The 19,480-nt window shown below is 44.3% G+C and overlaps 2 protein-coding genes across 6 annotated transcripts in view; both read right to left on the bottom strand.

The window, feature by feature from the left end:
- Window positions 1–14,210, bottom strand: part of kidins220a (kinase D-interacting substrate 220a) — a 49,356-nt gene extending 35,146 nt beyond the window's left edge. For 3 of the 5 annotated variants that reach the window (XM_076299504.1, XM_076299507.1, XM_076299508.1), the window contains exons 1-17: window positions 14,087–14,210; window positions 10,456–10,612; window positions 10,093–10,191; window positions 9,136–9,234; window positions 8,012–8,110; window positions 6,999–7,097; window positions 6,714–6,812; window positions 6,238–6,435; window positions 5,763–5,861; window positions 5,334–5,432; window positions 4,878–4,976; window positions 4,538–4,715; window positions 4,030–4,194; window positions 3,255–3,434; window positions 2,144–2,309; window positions 1,719–1,870; window positions 1,063–1,352 (exon numbers count right to left, since the gene is read on the bottom strand). In XM_076299504.1, coding sequence (XP_076155619.1) covers window positions 1,063–1,352; window positions 1,719–1,870; window positions 2,144–2,309; window positions 3,255–3,434; window positions 4,030–4,194; window positions 4,538–4,715; window positions 4,878–4,976; window positions 5,334–5,432; window positions 5,763–5,861; window positions 6,238–6,435; window positions 6,714–6,812; window positions 6,999–7,097; window positions 8,012–8,110; window positions 9,136–9,234; window positions 10,093–10,191; window positions 10,456–10,587 — 2,253 coding nt within the window. In that variant the 5' untranslated portion in view covers window positions 10,588–10,612; window positions 14,087–14,210. Of the gene's footprint in view, window positions 1–1,062; window positions 1,353–1,718; window positions 1,871–2,143; window positions 2,310–3,254; window positions 3,435–4,029; window positions 4,195–4,537; window positions 4,716–4,877; window positions 4,977–5,333; window positions 5,433–5,762; window positions 5,862–6,237; window positions 6,436–6,713; window positions 6,813–6,998; window positions 7,098–8,011; window positions 8,111–9,135; window positions 9,235–10,092; window positions 10,192–10,455; window positions 10,613–12,888; window positions 12,976–14,086 lie in introns of those variants that run through there. The other 2 variants (XM_076299506.1, XM_076299505.1) reach the window with 2 other exon arrangements.
- A 331-nt stretch (window positions 14,211–14,541) lies between these two features.
- The window catches only part of mboat2a (membrane bound O-acyltransferase domain containing 2a), a 56,850-nt gene continuing 51,911 nt past the window's right edge, over window positions 14,542–19,480 (bottom strand). The window contains exon 13 of the mRNA XM_076299503.1: window positions 14,542–18,785. Coding sequence (XP_076155618.1) covers window positions 18,593–18,785 — 193 coding nt within the window. The 3' untranslated portion in view covers window positions 14,542–18,592. The remainder of the gene's footprint in view (window positions 18,786–19,480) is intronic.

Genomic DNA, 19,480 nt, shown 5'->3' with positions numbered 1-19,480 from the left:
GCTAAGCTACACTTTTGAGAGCCTAAAAGGCACATTAATAGCCAGCTCATGACGCGATTTTGTTCAGGTCGGATGAAATTACGGTTGGCCTTGGGTGCATGTAGTCTTTTCTGACAGTCCGTTTCAAAAAGGAGCTGTTAGACTTTTTGACGTTCGCTATCGCATAATTTAGGACTTGTCTGTACCATGTCCGCTGAGGTGTCCCGTTATTCACAATTAACGAACGAGGCGGAGGCAGAGAACTCCCGACGCGCAGCACCCGAGTTTGTGGGCTAACTAGTAAACAGCATCAGTAACGTGCATCAATCGGGAATTCGCTAAATGAAGGAAGTGGGTGCTTTACTTATTAATCCGGATCAAAGAGACAATAGCTTACAACGTGGTGTTTTTGTAACTTCAGTGTAGATGATTGTGATTCACTGCAACTTCAGCAATGTAGGCTCCCTTCCTTACCTTCGAAAAATAGCTCCGTAGGCTACAGCTGAAGCCCAGTCTGCCTTAGTGAGAATCCTAAACTTTGTCTGTGTTCAGTCTTCGATCCTGATTGGCTGCATTCGTGCTAACTAACAAATCAGACGATGTAGTGGGCGGGACAATGCTCTTGACCACAGAGTAGCAAATGCAGGGAGTGAGAGATGCTTTACAGACAAAATAGCGCGTTTCATTTTTTATCCATTTCAATATCGGCTTATCGGTGGAAAAAATGACCGATACCGATTATTATAAAAATGCGAAATATCGGCCCTAATAATCGGCCAGGCCGATAATTGGTCGACCCCTACAATGTATAGGTATGTAAATATGTGCATATGTATTTGTATGTGTGTATAAGTACTGTTCTGCTCCCAATAATATGACTTTCTCCTGAATTTATGCTTACATGTGCTTCAATACGCATAAATACACATATCCATGTATAGTGTTTCAATTTAAGATTATCTCGCATATGTGTATACACCATGTCTGAGTGCGCTCTTGAGCTTGTGCATGCTGGTAGCGGTGCTGTGCAGTCGCTTGTGTATGTGTGTGTGTGTGTGTGAGAGACCGACATGAGCTCCTCACCTTCATGAAGCCCTCGCTCTTGAGCTTGTGCATGCTGTTGGCGGCACTGTGCAGTCGCTTGCGTTGCGAGTGCAGCACCGAGTCGGCCACCTGCCACCAGGTGCGGCAGTTGAGCAGCACGGCCAGGCCCACCACGCTGGCCATGGCCACCAGCACACTGGTGACCGTCACGTTCTCCCAGTCGGCCCGGAAGATGGCCAGCAGCGCCAGGCCCGTCACCAGGCAGCCCATCGTCAAAGCGAACAGCACGAACGACGGCACGCAGCAAGTCTTCTTCCACTTCTTGGCTGCTAGAAGAAAGGGGGGGGGGGGCGTTATGGAGGGCGTCATGAGCCCTGTTTACATTGTGGGCCAAACCTGGTGCTTTTGCTACATGGCTTATAGAGGAAACACGTCAGGAGCTCTAGGCCCAGAACAAAATTCCTGGGCTTAAGTTCCTGGGTTAACTGCCCATAGGTGGGGTTATTTTGTACTAACTGCACCTGCTTGGACTTGGATTTGAGAAAGAAAAGTGCATAAGTGTCTGATGTCTCTTTCAAGAGTGATATTTTTAGTCGTTAGCATATGCGTTTCACCTTTTTTTATTTTTTTTGGAATTCTACTTATAATGCTGACACCAGCTTGACACCCACACATTTGACTTGTGCTCATAGTACCTTGTGTCTCATTGTTCTTGAACACTCTGAAGAGTCTGGTGGCCATGAAGCCAAACTCTCTCTCACAAGCATCAGACAGCGTGGCGATCATCTCTGCCATGGACGTCTCGCCGCCCACGCTGGACAGGCGGTTGTAGTCTGTAAACAGGAACCTGACCCAGGCACCAAACAACAGCAGCAATGATTTCATGTCACTAAGAAAGACTGAGGTACAATATGTTACAAAAACTGATGTTGACTTGTTGCTTAGTTCTGAGATGTTATGATAATGAGATTAATGTGGAGGAATGAAAGCATAATATATATACATGTGTGTTTGTGAGTGCAAAGTATGGATATGGTACAGACAGGATGTAAGTTGTGTGTACACCTAGAAATGTTATAGTCATGGTGCAGGTTGTGCATGTCCGTGTATTGGAGTCTACCTGACAGGCAGGGCACGTGTGGTCTGCTCAGGCAGCTCTGGCGGGTTGACGAACATCAGCTTGAGCAGGAGCTCCATGTAGCCGATGTGGCGAGCCAGCCCGGTGCTCACCACCCAGGCCCAGTTCCAGTTCTCCCCCTCGCGCCGGCTCCCAAAGTACACCACCACTAAAACACACACACACACAGTTCAGTGTGTACCTCGGTTTTGAGGTCACAATTCGGTTAATTGTCGGTACAGTAAGCCTGTAGGTACTGCTAGCGTAAAATTCACTGACAATATCTTTGATGCGCAATTGAAATACCATTTTGAAAAGGGGTCAAATGTGTTTTGACGTTAATTGACTAAACTGACATATGGTCCGCTACTTAATATGTTTGTGTGGGAACTCCAATTTGAAACAAATATCGCAAGCAAAAAAGCCTACTGTTGATTATTGTTAAAGACTACATTTAGTACATTCAGTATGAATCTGTATTGAACCTAACACCCTGTACCTAAACGGTTCGGTACTAATACGTGTACCTTTACACCACTAACATACACATACATACATACATACATACATACATACATACATACATACATACATGCATACATACATGCATACATACATGCATACATACATGCATACAGACATGCATCACCCAACACATGCTGAGAGACAATACTGCAGAGAAATGTGAGTGTAAAACACACATCCTTTTACAAGAGACATTTCTAGAGACTCTTCTGAGGAAGCAGAACACATGATTACCACTGATTACAGCTCTGGTGCAGTTCTGCCCTCTAGTGAGTAGAATATGTAATGCAACTAGACCACATTGATCAGTTACATGTCAACTAAAGATGAAGCATGAACTGTTTAAGGTACACTAAGAGTAGAAAAGCATAAACCAAACCCCAATGATCAGTTAGGACCTTGTTTTTAGTGTGAGGACCATCAAAAATGATAAATCAGGGACGCTTTATCATGGAAGTGACAATTAGTCTTTTTTTTTTTTTTTTAAAGCAAAGGCACTTGGGCACATGGACCTGAATGTGGTAGGCACGCTGCAGCCTCTTGCACCACAGCAGCCCCATAAGAGACCATTTTGACCGGGCAGTCTTACCAAAGAAGATGTAGAGGAGAGCCATCAGGCTGAGGGAGACGGCGATGGCCAGGCGCGGGTCCACGGTGAAGCCCAGGATGAAGGCCACCGATCCGCACAGCAGCAGCGTGAGGATGACCACCAGCCAGGAGAACTGGAACAAGGGCCGCACCTGCTGCCCAGCAAACGTCTTCATCTCATCTGTGGACACAGAGAGACATCAATGGGGGAGAGAGAGAGAGAGAGAGAGAGAGAGAGAGAGAGAGAGAGAGAGAGAGAGAGAGAGAGAGACATCAATGGGGAAAGATGTGGAGAAGGAATGAGATAATCGAGGCTCATGGAAGTCCAGACGCTGTGTGGAGGATGTCTGAAGGGCTCCTTCAGTGGGCAGCCTCATCTTTTTATTGCCTTCAAATAGAAACTACTCTGGTGAAGTTTCATTATCTTGAAAGTGTCTGGGGCATATCTTTGATGTGTTCAACTTTAAAAACTATTTTATAATAGTGGCACGTTTAAAAATGGATCAAATAGTGATTCACAAAGGACGGCATGGTAATGAGGTCCACTATTTTGCCTTTCTGTGTGTGCCTGAGGGGACGTTAGGACGCTCGGCATATCAAACCCCCTCTCAGAGTGAATGACAGAGTTAAGGCAGATAGAAAGGGTGGGGGGGAAGAGAGAGAGAGAGAGAAAGAAAGAAAGAAAGAAAGAAAGAGAGAGAGAGAGGGGGGGGTAGATGGCTAAAACACACACACACACACATAGACACACACAGACACCGTTTCCCAGGCCTTACCCTCCAGTTTCTTGAGCAGGAAGGACTTGCCGCTGCCCCACTGGGCGTAGAGGCCCACGCAGATGGGCGGCTGCATGGTGGGCTCACTCAGGATGTCGGCCAGGGCGCTGCTGTACAGGTCATAGCCCAACATGTCCCCGTCTGCCTCGGAGGGGGACAGGTGCTCTGGGAGACAAAGGGTGAGGACAGGGTGATGACCATAGACACAAAGAGGGATGGCTAGTCATAAGCTCTGCCTGTAAACCTTACTGTGGTCAGACAGAATACTACTGGACAGAATAGAAATTCATATGTACGAAAATAGAATAGACTTTGATGCTTTTGATTAAATAAAGCACGCTCATTTGAAATGAATCTAAAGCTCATCCTCAACTTCAAGTGCATAACAGTATGGAAGATATGACTGGAAATGAATTATGTATTTTCTACATAGCAATAAAGATATCCATCTGATGCTGTTACTGTGCCAGAGCCCCATGCACTGGTGTAGATGGTACAAGCTACTCACTGGCGCCAAAGATCTGTGTGAGGATGCTCTTCTGGTGGGTGCAGTCGATGTTGTACGGGGTCTCGCCCTCCTTGTTGGGCCGGTAGAGAAGGCGGCCATCTTTTGGGTTCCGCAGCAAGAGCTCCGCTAACTTCCTGCTCCGCCCCCTTATGGCTATGTGGAGAGCAGTGTCTCCTTTCTGATTGGAGGAGACACACAGTTCAATTCATCTCCCAACACACTGAGGCTAATTGCTTACTGTGAATGTGTATTTCACCAGACCCTCCTAGATGAGATTTTGAACCAGACGTGTGACAGAATGCCAGGCTCTTTGAGAGCTGTGCTTTTCTGAGCATCTTACCTTATCCACAGCAGAGACTCTAGCTCCTTTGTCCAGGAGATGCTCCACAATCTCAATGTTCCTCATCTTAGTGGCCTTGATCAGGGGAGTCTCCGCATCCTGGTAATATGGGGACATTGCTGTAAGTTGTGTGTGTGTGTGTGTGTGTATGTATGTGTGTGTGTGTGTGTGTGTGTGTGTGTGTGTGTGTGTGTGTGTGTGTGTGTGTGTGTGTGTATAGTCTACTGACTATAGAGGGACTGTAGGGTTATGGTAACTATGTCCTACAACTGCATGGGCTGTTATAGTTCCAAACAGCACTGATTATGAGAGTTTGTGGTTGTGCTTGTTGTGTCTTTGCTGTAGAGTTGTTATGGGTCTTGTGTGTGTGTGTGTGTGTGTCTGTGTGTATGTGTGTGTGTGTGTGTGTGCGTGCGTGCGTGTGTCTGCAGGCAGTAGGCAGATGGCGAGGCTCACCTTGGTGCAGGCCTCTGTGTCAGGGTTGCACTGCAGGATGTCCCGCACCATGGTGGCATTGCCCTTCTCCACAGCCCAGTACAGAGCAGTCTTGCCATCCTAAAAACCCAACCACAACAGTGCATTACAAACACACTACAGGAAGAGAGATACAGCTGCATTTGAACAGAGCTTGGCTCTCTACCCTCAGATAAACATTAGAACAAATCACTTCTAACGGACATAGCAGTTCATTGCAATATAACAAATTGCACAGTGTCTATAAACAGATAGGTACAGTATTGAGATTCAGACAGATCTGTCAGGGTCACAGAACAGGTGATAAATGGTGGAGTATTAGTTACCTGCATCCCTATGCATCTTTGGTACACCAGTACCAGTATCAGGCTAACATGCAGATCTCAGACCAGTTACAGAGCGGCACTTTACCTGCCCTCTGACATCAATGTCAGCGTATTTGTGCAACAGGGCTCGCACAATGTCCACTTGGCCTCCTCTGACCGCTGCGATCAGCACAGTGTCCCCACTCTGGAAAGAAATAGATGGTGAACATGACTTATTCAGTGTGTGTGTGAGAGAGTGTGTAGTAGTGAAGTGTGTGGAGAACAGAATTGAGTGTCTGGGGCAAAGAGTGAGGGGCGTGACATCCAACATCTGGAGCTCAGCCTTTAGGACGGTCCCACAGCTGCAGGGTGTTGCACCAAGGCAGGGCCATGAGTGAGTGTGCGCATGTGTTTCTGTGTGTGTGTGTCTGTACGTATGCATGTTATGAAATCAGCATCTCTCACTACGTCTACTGAGGTGATAAATGGCTCCAACTCCAGAAGGGTCTTAAATCATCTAAGTGTGTGTGTGTGTGTGTGTGTGTGTGTGAGTGTACACATCTCCATCACACACAACTCACCCTGTCTGGTATGTTGACATAGGTCCCCGCATCCAGCAGGTCCTGCACAATTTCCGTGTGTCCCTCGATGGCTGCGATCATGAGGGCGGTGTTGCCATCCTTCTCCGTCATGTTGACGTTGGGGTTCCTCTTCAGCAGCTCCTTCACCACATCCGTGTAGCCGCCCTTCACCGCCACGATCAGGGCCGTCATGGAGTTCTACGGGGAAGGGAACACAGCTTAGGACTTAGTGCCGTGAAGTTTAGTGACCCTGTAAGTGCTTTTTGTGTCTGACAAAGGATACATTCCTACCTGCTGGAAGCTACAAAATTTCAACAAACAAGTAAATACTTTAATAAATTAAAAAAAGATTTGAGATGTTCAGTAAAACAATATTTGACCAATAATATCAAATACTACACAATCATTAGGTTTTACAATATTTGAGTGCTTCAAAAGTGACAGACATAAAGGAAGGACAGCGAGAGAGCACATACCGCCCCCTCCTGGTCAGCATCGGCACCATTCTTCAGCAGGTGTGTCACACAGTCATAGTGGCCCTTCCTGGCAGCCCAGATCAGAGGGGTGGTGCCATACTGACGACAAAATGTTCAAATATTCAGTTCATAACATACAGCACACAAATGTTCACACAAAATGGCCACTCAACACTTAAGATCATTCAAAACATTAGAATTAAAAACACAATGCCAATCAACATATTTTCATTTGGAGAAGTGTGAAAGCTGTGTTTGTGGTCCAGAGGGGAGAGGGATGGTCACCTTGTCCGAGCAGTTGACTTTGGCCCCGTGCTGCAGGAGGAGATGGACGATCTCAGCATGACCTCGCCCCGCTGCCCAGATGATGGGGTACACGCTGTACTGCTCGGAGAAGACACACGTACACACACACACACACACACACACACACTTAAAGACAAACTCTTACGCTCCTCTACAGGTTCTGTAAAAGGTCATTAAAAACTGTTTTAGATTTAGACATTTTATACACATTTGTACAAAAAATAGTAAAAAGGAGTCTTTCACAGATGGAAAATGCTTCAGATCTAAGTAGAATTAAGATCTAAGATTAAGTAGAATATCTATCTGCAGCTTCATTTAAATAGACTAGTTGAGGACAAAGTGTGTCCAAACGACTGAAAAGGTATGAAATGACCACTGCCTTCTAGACCTCTACCTTCCTTCAGCAGAAAGAATCACTGGTACTTTCCTGCCCACCCTCTAACAGCTGTGCATGTCACAAACCAAGAGGGGGGCAGAGAACATCCAGAAGGACTCCTCACACCCTGGAGACAACCTCATTCAACTCGTCCCCTCTGGCAGGCGCTACAGAACACCGTGCACCAAATCTCCAGACACCGGAGCAGCTCCCCCCCCCCCCATGCCATCACCCTTGTAAACAGCTGGCCTGACTCACCAACTCTGACACACACTCTTGTGCCTCTTGTGACCCTTGTGTCATACTCTTGTCTGCACTACCACACTATATGCAGTATACAGTGCAGTACGTACATTGCTTTGTCTCTTAAACACCGTGTATTTTACCTGTGTATGAGTACATCGTCTGCCTATTGTGTGCGGCCCTATATATAATATATTATGTCATGTATATATTGGGTCAATATGCTTGGCCAATAAACGACTTTAAACTATTTTTTAACTGCTAAGATGTTTTAAACTAAGATGTTTTACACTGACATGAGAGGAGGCTGATGTGAGTAATGTTTGTGTGGAGCAGAGGTGCTTATTCAGTGGACATGGCTGGCCGTATGTACCTGACCGGTGATGTTGGCGTTGGCTCCTCTCTCCAGCAGCAGGCGTGCCACCTCGGTCCGACCCTTATAGGCAGCCCACATGAGAGCAGTCCAGCCTCCCTACACATACACACACACACACACACACACACACACACACACACACACACACAGACACACAGACACACACACACACACACAGACACACACACACACAGTTGCATACATAATATTTAAATGTTAACCCACAGGGCCTATTAAAGCACATCGGTAGTGCATCAATATAAATGTTTGTCATGACTCTCGGCAGCTCCAGTGACACTGTCTGGATCATCCTCCAGCCCATCCCGGACTCAGAGGGGGGTGCCAAAACACATGAATGTTCAAATTGCAGAGGGCCCAGTGCTCTCTGTAATCCAGTTATTTTTACCACAGCTCGACACACAGGCACCAGGACAGAGACCACACCTCACCCCCAAAAGTGACTAACCAACAATGACTATAATGGGACTACTCAGACTCAGTCATTACCGCATACATGCACACTTTACATCCTTTGTAGTTCTGACAATGCTCTTCTTTAAAATACTCATTCAAACTTCAGGAAATGTTGAGATTTTTTATTCTTTTCTTTTATTATTTTATATTTCTGTTTATCCGGTGCAGAGGGAATATTGTCATACTACACTGCCTATCTCCGATCAACACAATTCATTTGTGAGCAGAAATTCTATTTGGAATAATTCTGTACAGTAAGAGCTGGATTAATGCTTTGCAGACAGCCAGCCAGCAGTCAACTCAATTAGGACGGAAGTGGAGAAATCATATTGTGGGAAATCAAATCCGCCCAGCCTATCCGTTTCATGGCTAATGGTGGAATAATCTAAAATCTATCAAACCAATGCTGGCATCAAACAGGAAAACACATTTCTCCCCTGACTATTCCATTACAGACAAAAGGATAACTTTAAAATAAGCAACAAACAACTACAGGAAAACAGACTGGTGTAAAATCCAAAACGGCATCTGCTATTAGTACCTCAGCGTAGTTGTTCAAATATTGCAGTAAACAAGAATCATGTTACACATGTGATATGCTGTGGCAGTCCAGAATATTCCAGAAGAACATCCCTGTTGGCTCTCACCATGTCTCGGTTCTCCAGGTTGGCATTGTTGGTCAACAGCTCCTTCACCACGTCGATGTGGCCCTCCTTGGCAGCCGATATCAGGGCAGTCCAGCAGTCCTGTTCATGAGTACCAGACAGAAAGAAAGACACAGAAAAGTTACTACCACACCAGGGCTCCCAACACCACAATGACAATGCCAACCTGAGGGCTCACTGCTCAACACTACAGGGTGTGAGACCAGGCTGCTGCACCTACCAGTTTGTCATACCAAGTGCTCATGGATGCTAAGGTATGATAGGAATTTTGTTTTAATCCAATTAACAAAAAAGAAAAAGAAAAAAAAACAGATGAGCTGAAGATTGATAGTACTAAGATAACAGAGGAGTCAGACTGCTGGACTGGTCTCCTCAAGAGTGCTCTGGTTACAAGGCTGTAATTGTGTGTGTTTGACGTGGCTTCTGTAGGTTTCCACCCGGTTGTTTACCCAGGTTGCACCTCTGCCTGCCAATTAGAGATGACCGTGCCTGACCACAATGAGATCACAGGACAGAAATCTCACAAAATCTCTTGGTGCCACACAAATATCAGTACACTGTGAAATGACTATACTTTACTCCAAAACAAATCATATCTGAATGAACGAGTTAATAATTGCTCCAATCTTTTGCTAGACTAACTGTGCTTAGTCTCTGGAACAAAAGTCTTTCTCTGTGGTCTTTCTTGACAACCTCAGCTTTTGTGACCGCATCTTTGTGGCTGCTGTGGTCATGCATGTCCTAGTCTGAACTCCTGCCAGAACAGTTTCATATACCTAGAGCCTTACAGTTCCAACACCTAGAGTGGATATTAAACCTAAGAGCCACCATAAAATAAAAGAAGGCTGTGTCATGAATCAGGTGTTAGATATGGATTGTGTATTATTGTATACAATATTGTGTACTGGTTTGATATTGAGGTGCAGTTGTAAGCCATACCACATCATCCAGGTTAACGTTGGCCCCCCGCCTGATGAGCTCCTGTACGATCTCCAGGTTGCCCTGCTCTGCTGCCACCATCAGGGCAGTCTGGCCATGCTAACAAGCAAAGCGAGGAACACCGCACAGGTCAGATCAGTGTGCTACTGTGTCATTGCATCAATCTACTGTCCTAAAACACAGGCTAACAAAACTTTAGGTTTGTTACATTACTATATTGCCATAATAAGCTTATTAATTGGGTTTAAAAACTCACAACAGGGTATTTGAGATGATGCATTTTGGTTTAAATTCTCAAAAATCTGCAATCATATGTAAGTTCCCTGTCATTTAGCTGATTACACCCAACTCCTGCTTACGTACATCACTTCTGCTGTCCACCTCTCTGAACTTGTCCAGGTGTGCCTTGATGGCAGGTAGGTTCTCCTCCTCCACAAAGCTGAACAGACTCTGGATGGCCAGAGTAGACGTCTTGAGGGACGTGGTGGTATCCATGACGACCACTTCTTCAAGCTAGCCCCTGTTAAAAAAAAAAAAGTGCACAAGAGAAAGCTGAGCAGGCCACTGAGTGCAAAAGGACAGAAGTAAAAGGACGTGACCTTTCTTTCATTCGTTTGCTACAACCGTCACCGTCCCTCTACGGTCAACCTTATGCCCCGCTCATCCATCACAAAGCCACCCGAATCTGATTATGTAGCCGACCTACTTCAGTTATCTGGGGCTGAGCATGAGACGCCAGAGTGGAGCGGGCCTGACCTCTCCGTTGTCTTGGCCCGCCAAATGAACGCACACAACGCAATAATGAAGAATTATGGCTTTCCTGGCAGAGGCCAATTACAGCAGGAGTCATTTTGAGACTCGGCTCAGAATGTAGCCAATTATTTTGCATCCCCCCCCCCCCAGTAAATCTGAAGTTACGAGCCTAAGAGAAGTGCAGCTTCCAAGCAATTTGTTGCTGCACTTCCAAGTCTGTTGTTTCTCTGAGACTCAGGGGCAGTAAACCTCTTAGAGTAATTTAGCAGAACAGGAGGAAAATTAAGTTTGAATGTTTGCAGGATTTAGAATCTGAGGCCATGTGAGGCAAACATAACGACTAAGGAAAGAGAAAGAGAAAGAGAGAGAGAGAGAGCTGTAACAGGAGAGTATGAAGTTAGTCCTCGTTGGGGCTACAACACATAATGGCTCATTAGGCTTTTATTGGTGCAGTAGACTGTGCATCATCAAGGAACAGCAAACAAAGACAACCACAGAATCAATTTCCTCCTTAAAGTCAAGAAAATGTGGCAAATACGCTGGTATCTGTTGGTATTAAAGTCCATTTGTGGGCTAGCCTAATGGTCAGATGTTTACAGGATACTCCGGACATATTTCACAATTTTAATATTTCATAATTTGGAATTGATTTGGAACCATAATCTATTCAGGAGGTAAATATAATTACAGTAAAATAATCCAGCCTACTCTGAGCTGACCGACGCTGGGAGCAAACAATCTAATTTCCCAGTGAGCCTCACTAAGTCATGTGATCTTTGCCTTCTGTGTGTTTAGGCTATGCGCAACTGGTTATGAGCAATCCTCAAACACTGTTTAGATATTTTGAAACTTCCTTAAAACAAGGCTGTCAATGCTTTTCCCTTCATTTTTTTGAGGAAGTGCCTTGCTGTGCCTGTTGTGCTTCCAACATAGGTTAAGATATAGGGCCATAATGTGAATGATGGACAAAGAGCAAAGCAAAGACTAACTACAGCAAATGTAATAACTAGGTCAAATCATTTTGCTAATTTAATGTCATGGGCAATACCTTGATGAGTCTGCTCCTCATTCCCACATGCCACACACTAGCTATGCATGCACAACAACTCAGCTTTTTCAGACTTTGTACTTTGACCTTCATTTAAATTAGGGCCCATAATATCTTCCTAATGTTGAATCCAAAGCAGTAAAATATGCAAATTGTCAGCTAAAATAGGAACACACCATAGTTTGTACAAACTGAGAAACCATTAACAGGAAATGATGAAAGACCCTGTTGTGTACCTAAACAGTAATAAAGACCAGTAGCCTGTAATGAAGTGATAGGCCTATCTTTCAAGATTGTGTGTTTTCTCCTTCTGTGATATTCCTCTCAGGGAACATGAGACTCACAACCACAGCCTTTATATCACCCACCTTAATATCTTATACAGTCATCTCTTGCAGTGATGGCATTAAGTACTGAACCATGAAGGAGAGAGAAAAGCCCTGTTCTAAATCTGCTTATCCCACAATTAGGCAAGTAGTTATTGCTGATAAGGCAAACTGTTGCTATCTGAACCAAGCCACACGACTCAGCCCTTAACACTACGGCGGCAACAAACACTACGGCTGTTTCTGTCAACCTGTCCTCTGTCTAACTGATTTGCCTCTTGAGATATTATTAGGCCTGTATCAATAACATCAACTATGATAAGAATAACAAGTTACTCAAACATCCAACAATGAATCAACAGGATGAAAGAGATTCCATCCTTTGTTTACAGCTTGGGCTTTCTGCTGACACACCCTTCAGCAGCACAGCTGCTCTCCTGGGGGGGACAATGTGTGGAGGGCCAATCAATGTGCAGTCAGCCAGCTCCCTCAGTTCCACTGATTGAATGGGGGCCAACCTTCACCCTCCTCCACTCAGCCACCCGCTTACGACACACAGACACACGCAAAACAAAGACACATAGGAGATAACACACAAATGTCACCTCCAGACACTGACTGAATTGCAGTGACACTTCAGCATAACACATAAGCCAAAGGCAGCCTTACCTCCGGATCTAAGTTGTGCTGTGCCCTTTGCGCTGTTCAGTCAATGTCTTGCTCTTTGTGTGCTGTCACTCAATCTGAGTACAGAGAGGCACTCCTCCTCTTAGAATCCCTGGGTGCTATGAATGATGCATGAGATGGGAGCAAAACGCCCAATCTCCTACCACACCCACTCCCACACACACACAGCCACACACACACACAATGACCCACTGGGCACACGCGTCCGATTAGCATACATTACATGCTCCACTAATAAATCTGCAGCTATTGGGTGAGTTGTAACGCTACCCATTTCCTCTTTTTGCCACCATCAGAAACCTGATAGACTTGAAAGTGAGTAGCTTAATTGATTAAGCTATAGAAAGATGACAGATAATCGCCAAATGTTGTCAATGTCCTTAAAGGATTAACATAACATCTCACTGTCCCTTCATAATTACTTGGACGAGTGAAACATAAGACAGACAACCGCTTTTGGGGAAGGCAGCCCGCACAGATTTAGCAACATCTCAAAATATACCGGTGGGGGTTAGCTGTCATGCAGGCGCAAAAGCTGCTGAGAAGACATTTCCATCCACGATGTTTGCTTATTACATCATTCCGTAACAGAGAAGTCAAGAGACCGATTTTGAACACAAAAACTTTTAACCCGTATCTTAGGCCTAGCGCTACACATACACACCTGATTTTGAACACCTTGTAGCATGTTCCTTTCGTTCCATTTCAAATTTCGCATTCACCTGGGACATTGTCAGCTGACACATGTTGCCTCATTGTTTACAACCGAAGTCTATTGTTAGATATAAATAAACCAATTCGTGTCAATTAGACTACAGCTGTCATTCTCAACCAATCCATATCACAGGGATGACTGCACGAACAGCATGATCAATTCTATAGTGTTCAGGGTCGGGTAGGTTAGGCTACGTTTGAATATTTCACTCGTGGCGAGGCATCATTCTAATTAGCCGACTATTACCTTCACAACATTTTCAGGACTTCCCAGTTAGGAGTTACAAAATTATGTTTAGGTGGTTTAAAAATATCAATATTCCGCCAAACCTTAGAGACTTCAAAACAACAACTGGGTAAGACTGCAGCTAAGTTAACGTAACTTCAAGAATGTAGCTCAACAGGAACTTGGCGAAAAGGCTGCAGAGCTCGTGACATTCATGAGAGAATAAATTAATAGCATTACCTAGTTCAAGAAGAAATGCCAGGGAGCGTCAAACAAGTCAATCCATTGAATAGTTGTTTTGTTCTTTCTTGGTTACTCTGGGTCTTGTGGATATCCCACGATATTTAAAGAGACAGCCATTTTGTTCGAGGGGGTGGTCAAAATTAATTTCGACTACACCCGTCTCCGCCTACTGTAACGGAGTAGGTGCGGCAAAGGCACGTGCACTGTAACTTACCTGCAGTTGAAACCAATGGATTCCCATTTAGCAATTAACTTGATCTGTCATAAGACAATTGGTAGGCTGTTTTCGACTTGGTAACTTCAAAGGGGAGAAATTGCATAGCCTAGGCCCATACAATGTGTTTGCATTAATGCATTGCCACTGCAAACCTCAAACACAGCATCAGTTAGCCTAGCCTACTCAAGATGTATGTTACCCCCTCCTAAGTGATGAAAACACAAATCAATAATGGTCAATGTGAAAAAATGAGTATTTTAATCAGCTGGTTTAACTGCCAAGAAACACATCAACAAACACTGTCCAGAATACAAATGACACGTTTAGACAAAAGGTACAAATGTCCCTACACAGCCACACAAATGTTACAAATAAAGCATTTTTACCATAAAGTATAAAATAGTTAATGAATCACAGTGTTGACAAAAGTGACAATTATCTGAGAACACACCATCACCACAATACATTTTGTAGCAAAAGTAAAATGACTGGTAAAACGGTCACTCAAATAAAAAAATCCCTCTCCCCAAAAAGAAAGAAAACATGAATTCAGGGAAGCCAAATCTGGGCTCCTATTGTGAAGTTATTCTGGTCCAGGTGGTCTGTTTGTGAAGAGGCTCCTGGTGGCTGCTGAAATAATCTAGCACTTGGGTTTTCTTTGACTTTCTAATCTGCATGATTTAACCACTGAAACTGCCAACCACACAAAACTTCTCAACAAACCACCCCTGACGCAGTGTAGCCTACATACACAAGGATCTCTTCAATGTGATGTGGTCATGATAATCCTTTCCCTTGAGGCTTCTGATAATCTGACAGGATTTTATTGGCAACTCTTTGGGTGTTTGAATCATGTTCAGCCATGTGCAGTGCTAACCTGCGAAGGTAAGATTCAGCTTATGGTAAGAAACAGAGTTTCAAAAGCCTCAGACCATCATTCAATATGGTAACCAAAATAAGTATTCCAAGATATTCCAAGAGTTTTGATAGATTCTTTCCATCTTTTCAACATGTGACTGGCGCCTAGAAATAAGGCCCAGTGAGGTGTTGGTGTGGTTTGGCCTGATCTGTCCAAGTCTGGAAAGACCACTGACTAGTGGAAGGGCGGTGAGGAGAAGGGAAAGAGTGACAAAACTGTGCGAGTGCTTTTGAGCACCCTGACAAATGAAACCCCAGTGTACTTGTTCACCAACAGTATCTGAATCAGTGGTCCTGTGACATAGAGCCGATAGATTAATACAGATTAACAACATGGCAGACAGTAGAGTTTGATATTGGGGTAGTACGAAATAACAGTGATACAAATTTTCAGTTCAGACAAATAAACACATCATTGGGTGGGATGGGGTGGTTCCCCAATTCAAATAAATCAGCATTAATATCTTATGTATTTAATCATATATTTCCTTAGGGTTGACAGCTGAGGGTTGTTTTTTTCCACACATGATATATGTTTCTAAACACGGGTTGACACCACTGTCACACAAACATACAGACACCCACACACATACACACACACACACGTAAGGACAATGCCTCCATCCCTACTAAGAACTGAGACCGAGGAACAAACTGCCATGGTCTAGAGGCCAAATTAGCAAAGGCCCAAAAAGTGTGTCTATATCCTAATCGCTCTCTTCATTGGACACCATGTCAGAACAGTCAGGGTTGTACTTGACAGTATGGGGCGATCATAGTGGCCGGCGATACAGCTAATGACCTCACATATGACTGGGCCAGTTGTTCCCCTTCCTCAGTCCACTTCCCTTTGGGCTTCGGTTGTGTTCTCTTGCATTGCTCTGGCAGTTAGTCTGTTTAGCACTGTTTTTTATTCATAGCAAAAAGTGCACAAAAAGAATAAAGTAACAGAAAACAAGAAACTGGTGGGGGAGAGAGAACTCTCCATTTTCCTCATTTCTTCTCAAATTTCACTCATAACATCTAAAAATAATTCTATCGTATTTTTATTTATTCCACCAAATAAATCGGACTCTCTCCAAAAGTACATTAATAGAAATTTCTCCACCTAGTCTAACCCACAAAAAGACTTTCAGATTTTCAATCTTTGTTTTCTGTATCGACATACAACATGTGTGCGCCTCCCGTGATTTGGCACTTTGGACATTTCTATCAGTTTTGCATTGATCTGCTGGTTGGTGTGTGGTCAGTGCACTCTTTGCCTTTCTGAGTCACATACAGTATAAAGTCTTTCCCTTCCTAAGGCCTTTGGACCTACATTGCAGTATGTGGTTTGACCACCCCTGGTAATAACAGAATTGTGTGTTAGACACATCTGAGAGGTGCTAAAAAGGGGGGAAAAACGAAAAAAAAAAAATTTAAAAATAAGAAATTTCTGAGTGAGCATAATTTGACTCCCAATTATATTCAATTCATGGTTAGGGTCTGGCCATATCAACAACAAGAGTTAGTAATGTAAGTACTTCGCGGTGCTCTTTTCTTAACCAACAAAGAGCAATAGGTGCTTCCACACCTGAGCAGCAGGACCAACTCAAGGCATCCTCATATCAAGAAAGCTCAGAGAGGTTATCTGAACCAGTGGAGTAAAGAATGTGCCTGGAGGTGGCACAAGGATACAGTAATGTAAAGCAGTCTGACGTCACTCACATTATTACATACCTGGTGCCGATATGGCAGGTACCAATGGTTCTATGAGGTTCAGTGTGGCCGTGTCACTGTGATTTTAAAAAAGATTTTTAAAAATACAGATATGGAGAGACAGAGCAAGGCCTTGGACGCTTTAGGGGAGTCATTTTGTCTCTCAATTATGGGGCCAAAGCCATGATGGAAAAAGCCTTTGGGTTTCCAGACAGTTGGGCAGTATGACAAAACCCTACGTTGCCAAACCATTCATATACTCTAATAACAATATTAGGTGTATCTAAATACAAACAAGAATAGTTTTTTCTCCCTAACATACATTGTACAAATTTACAAACCTTAAAGATCACTGCAGAGCAAATATAAATGTGAGTCGTGCGAGACATTCAAACAGAATGGGGCTTAAAATGTGTTGTACTATCCCAGTGAAGTGGGACTGTGTGAACACTGGAACTGTGAAAACCCTGAGGAAACCAAACATGACTGATGTGGTTCACGCTAAACCCCTTAAATCAAAAGCCCTTTAAAAACAGAAGAAGAAAAAAAACAAACGCTTTCAGACTGAAGAATGAAGAAGATACTCCCTTTCTAGCACCCATCACCCATAATCATCATCACAATCGACACAATCATCACTCTTGTACAAAGTAAATGCACATACCCTTTCGCCTGCAAAGAAAGAAAGCAGCAGATATGGCTGGATGTGAAAAACAGAAGAAAAAAAGAACTCCGGAAATAAAAAAACATTGAGATAATCTGATAATCTAAGGCCTGTTTGAAATTGGCATTGACGAAATTTAAAAAAAAAAAGAAAAAACATTTTTTTTGTTACAGACCCGTGTAGGCCTCTCAACGTCTAAAACAGAGGTTGCATTGTTTGTGTGACAATGACTGAAACCCTCTATGTGCGCCGACTTGCCCTACCAGTCAATTCTTCTGGGAGAGGCTGGAACAGACACCTGCTTCCAACGCCATCTCAAGCTTGCCACCGAGAGTACATAGAGGGTTTAAGGCAACTTCAGAACCACATACACTTTCCTCTCTCTTTTCCCTGCCCTGGAAATGGTCTCCCTGTCCCGAGATTAGTGTAATCACTTATTACTTGATATATTTATATATATATATATATATATATATATATATATATATATATATATATATATATATATATATATATATTTATATTTATATATTTCACACCAGATTGGCGTACTCTCGTTTGACGTTGCCGCCACCGCAAGCTTCTCGCTCTGGTCGGTTGCACAGATTAGTCGTTTAGGAGCCTAAAGCATGATCGCAGTGGCCACTCGCTGCTACTTGAGGGTCAGCTGTTCTGCTGACTGGTTTCTGACATGTGTATTCATCTGGTGGAGTCTTGCTTGCTTGGTCGGTCGGTAGGTTGGTTTTGCTCGTCTGGTCCATTCAGGTTGAGGGCGAGCACTCTCAACACTCTCGGTAGTGTTCATAAGAGGTTCTCCCCAAACCTGTGTTGCTGTATGCTTGAGTGTGCCTGCATGTGCATATGTGTGTGAGTGTATATGTATGTGTGTGTGCATGCGAGTGCGTGCATGTGTATCAGTGTGTGTTTGTGTGTGTTTGTGTGTGTGTGTGTGTGTGTGTGTGTGTGTTTGAGAAGGAGCAGGGGAATGGAGATAGCCTCTCCCCACTCATGTGGTTTTCTGCTTCTGGTTGCAGTTGCTGTCCGTGTTTGGGAGGCTGTTGCAGCTGTTGCAGCTGTTGCTCATGGTGCCGTCCTGGTGCAGGCTGTTCTGCTGCTCTTTCTGCCGCTGGTGCCTGGGCTTCACCGGCAGAGCCAGCACCACCAGCAGACAAGTCAGGTGCATGCTGCAGTACCACGACCTGATGGGGCACAACACACCAGACATGAGCTCACAGTACTCAGCATGCAACGTGTACAAGATTAACAGAGTTGGTCTTTAGCACAACCCCTTAATCCATTAAAGGACATCGCAGATCAATGCACATGTGGTCGAGCCACATGCGAGTCTGACAGAGTGAAACTAACTATTTGGTCATAGACAATGTATAGTAAGTCATTCCCTTTAACTTGGCATTTAACAGAATACATGTCATACTGTACATCAAGACACATACTCTTGCGTGTAATTGTAGAACATAACCATTTATGGATTTGACACTGACGTTCTAAAATCCTTAAATGGGAACCTTTCTACCGCACACTTTATGCGGATTCTCTCCAGACACACTTAAAAGCGGGGTGTTAATGGGGGTCTGTCTCATCAAGGAGCGAGAGAGAACACTGCCCCTCTCAGTACTTCTGGACGGAGCCCCGCTGTCAGAGCCCATTTTCTCCGGCGCTCTCACCAATCACAAACCCGCGGCCTAATGCTGCCCCCTGTCCTCCTCCTCGTCCAGTCTTTAACGAGAGTGCTTTACATTCTCCTCCGCTGATTTAATAACAGCCCCACGAGGAGATACCACCGCAGATTTGTTTTCCGGCGCTAGCCAGCGTCCGCCAATTGTTTAATGGTCCAGCCTGAGAATAAGCCCTTATCTCTGACGGAGCGTTAAAA

The sequence above is a fragment of the Alosa pseudoharengus genome, unplaced genomic scaffold (genome assembly GCF_046254945.1).
Source record: "Alosa pseudoharengus isolate Yale_2024_CS ecotype anadromous, Long Island Sound unplaced genomic scaffold, YU_APseudo_1.1 YU_APseudo_1.1_scf_22, whole genome shotgun sequence".
NCBI lineage: Eukaryota > Metazoa > Chordata > Actinopteri > Clupeiformes > Clupeidae > Alosa > Alosa pseudoharengus.
This window is presented reverse-complemented; position numbering and strand designations above follow the sequence as displayed.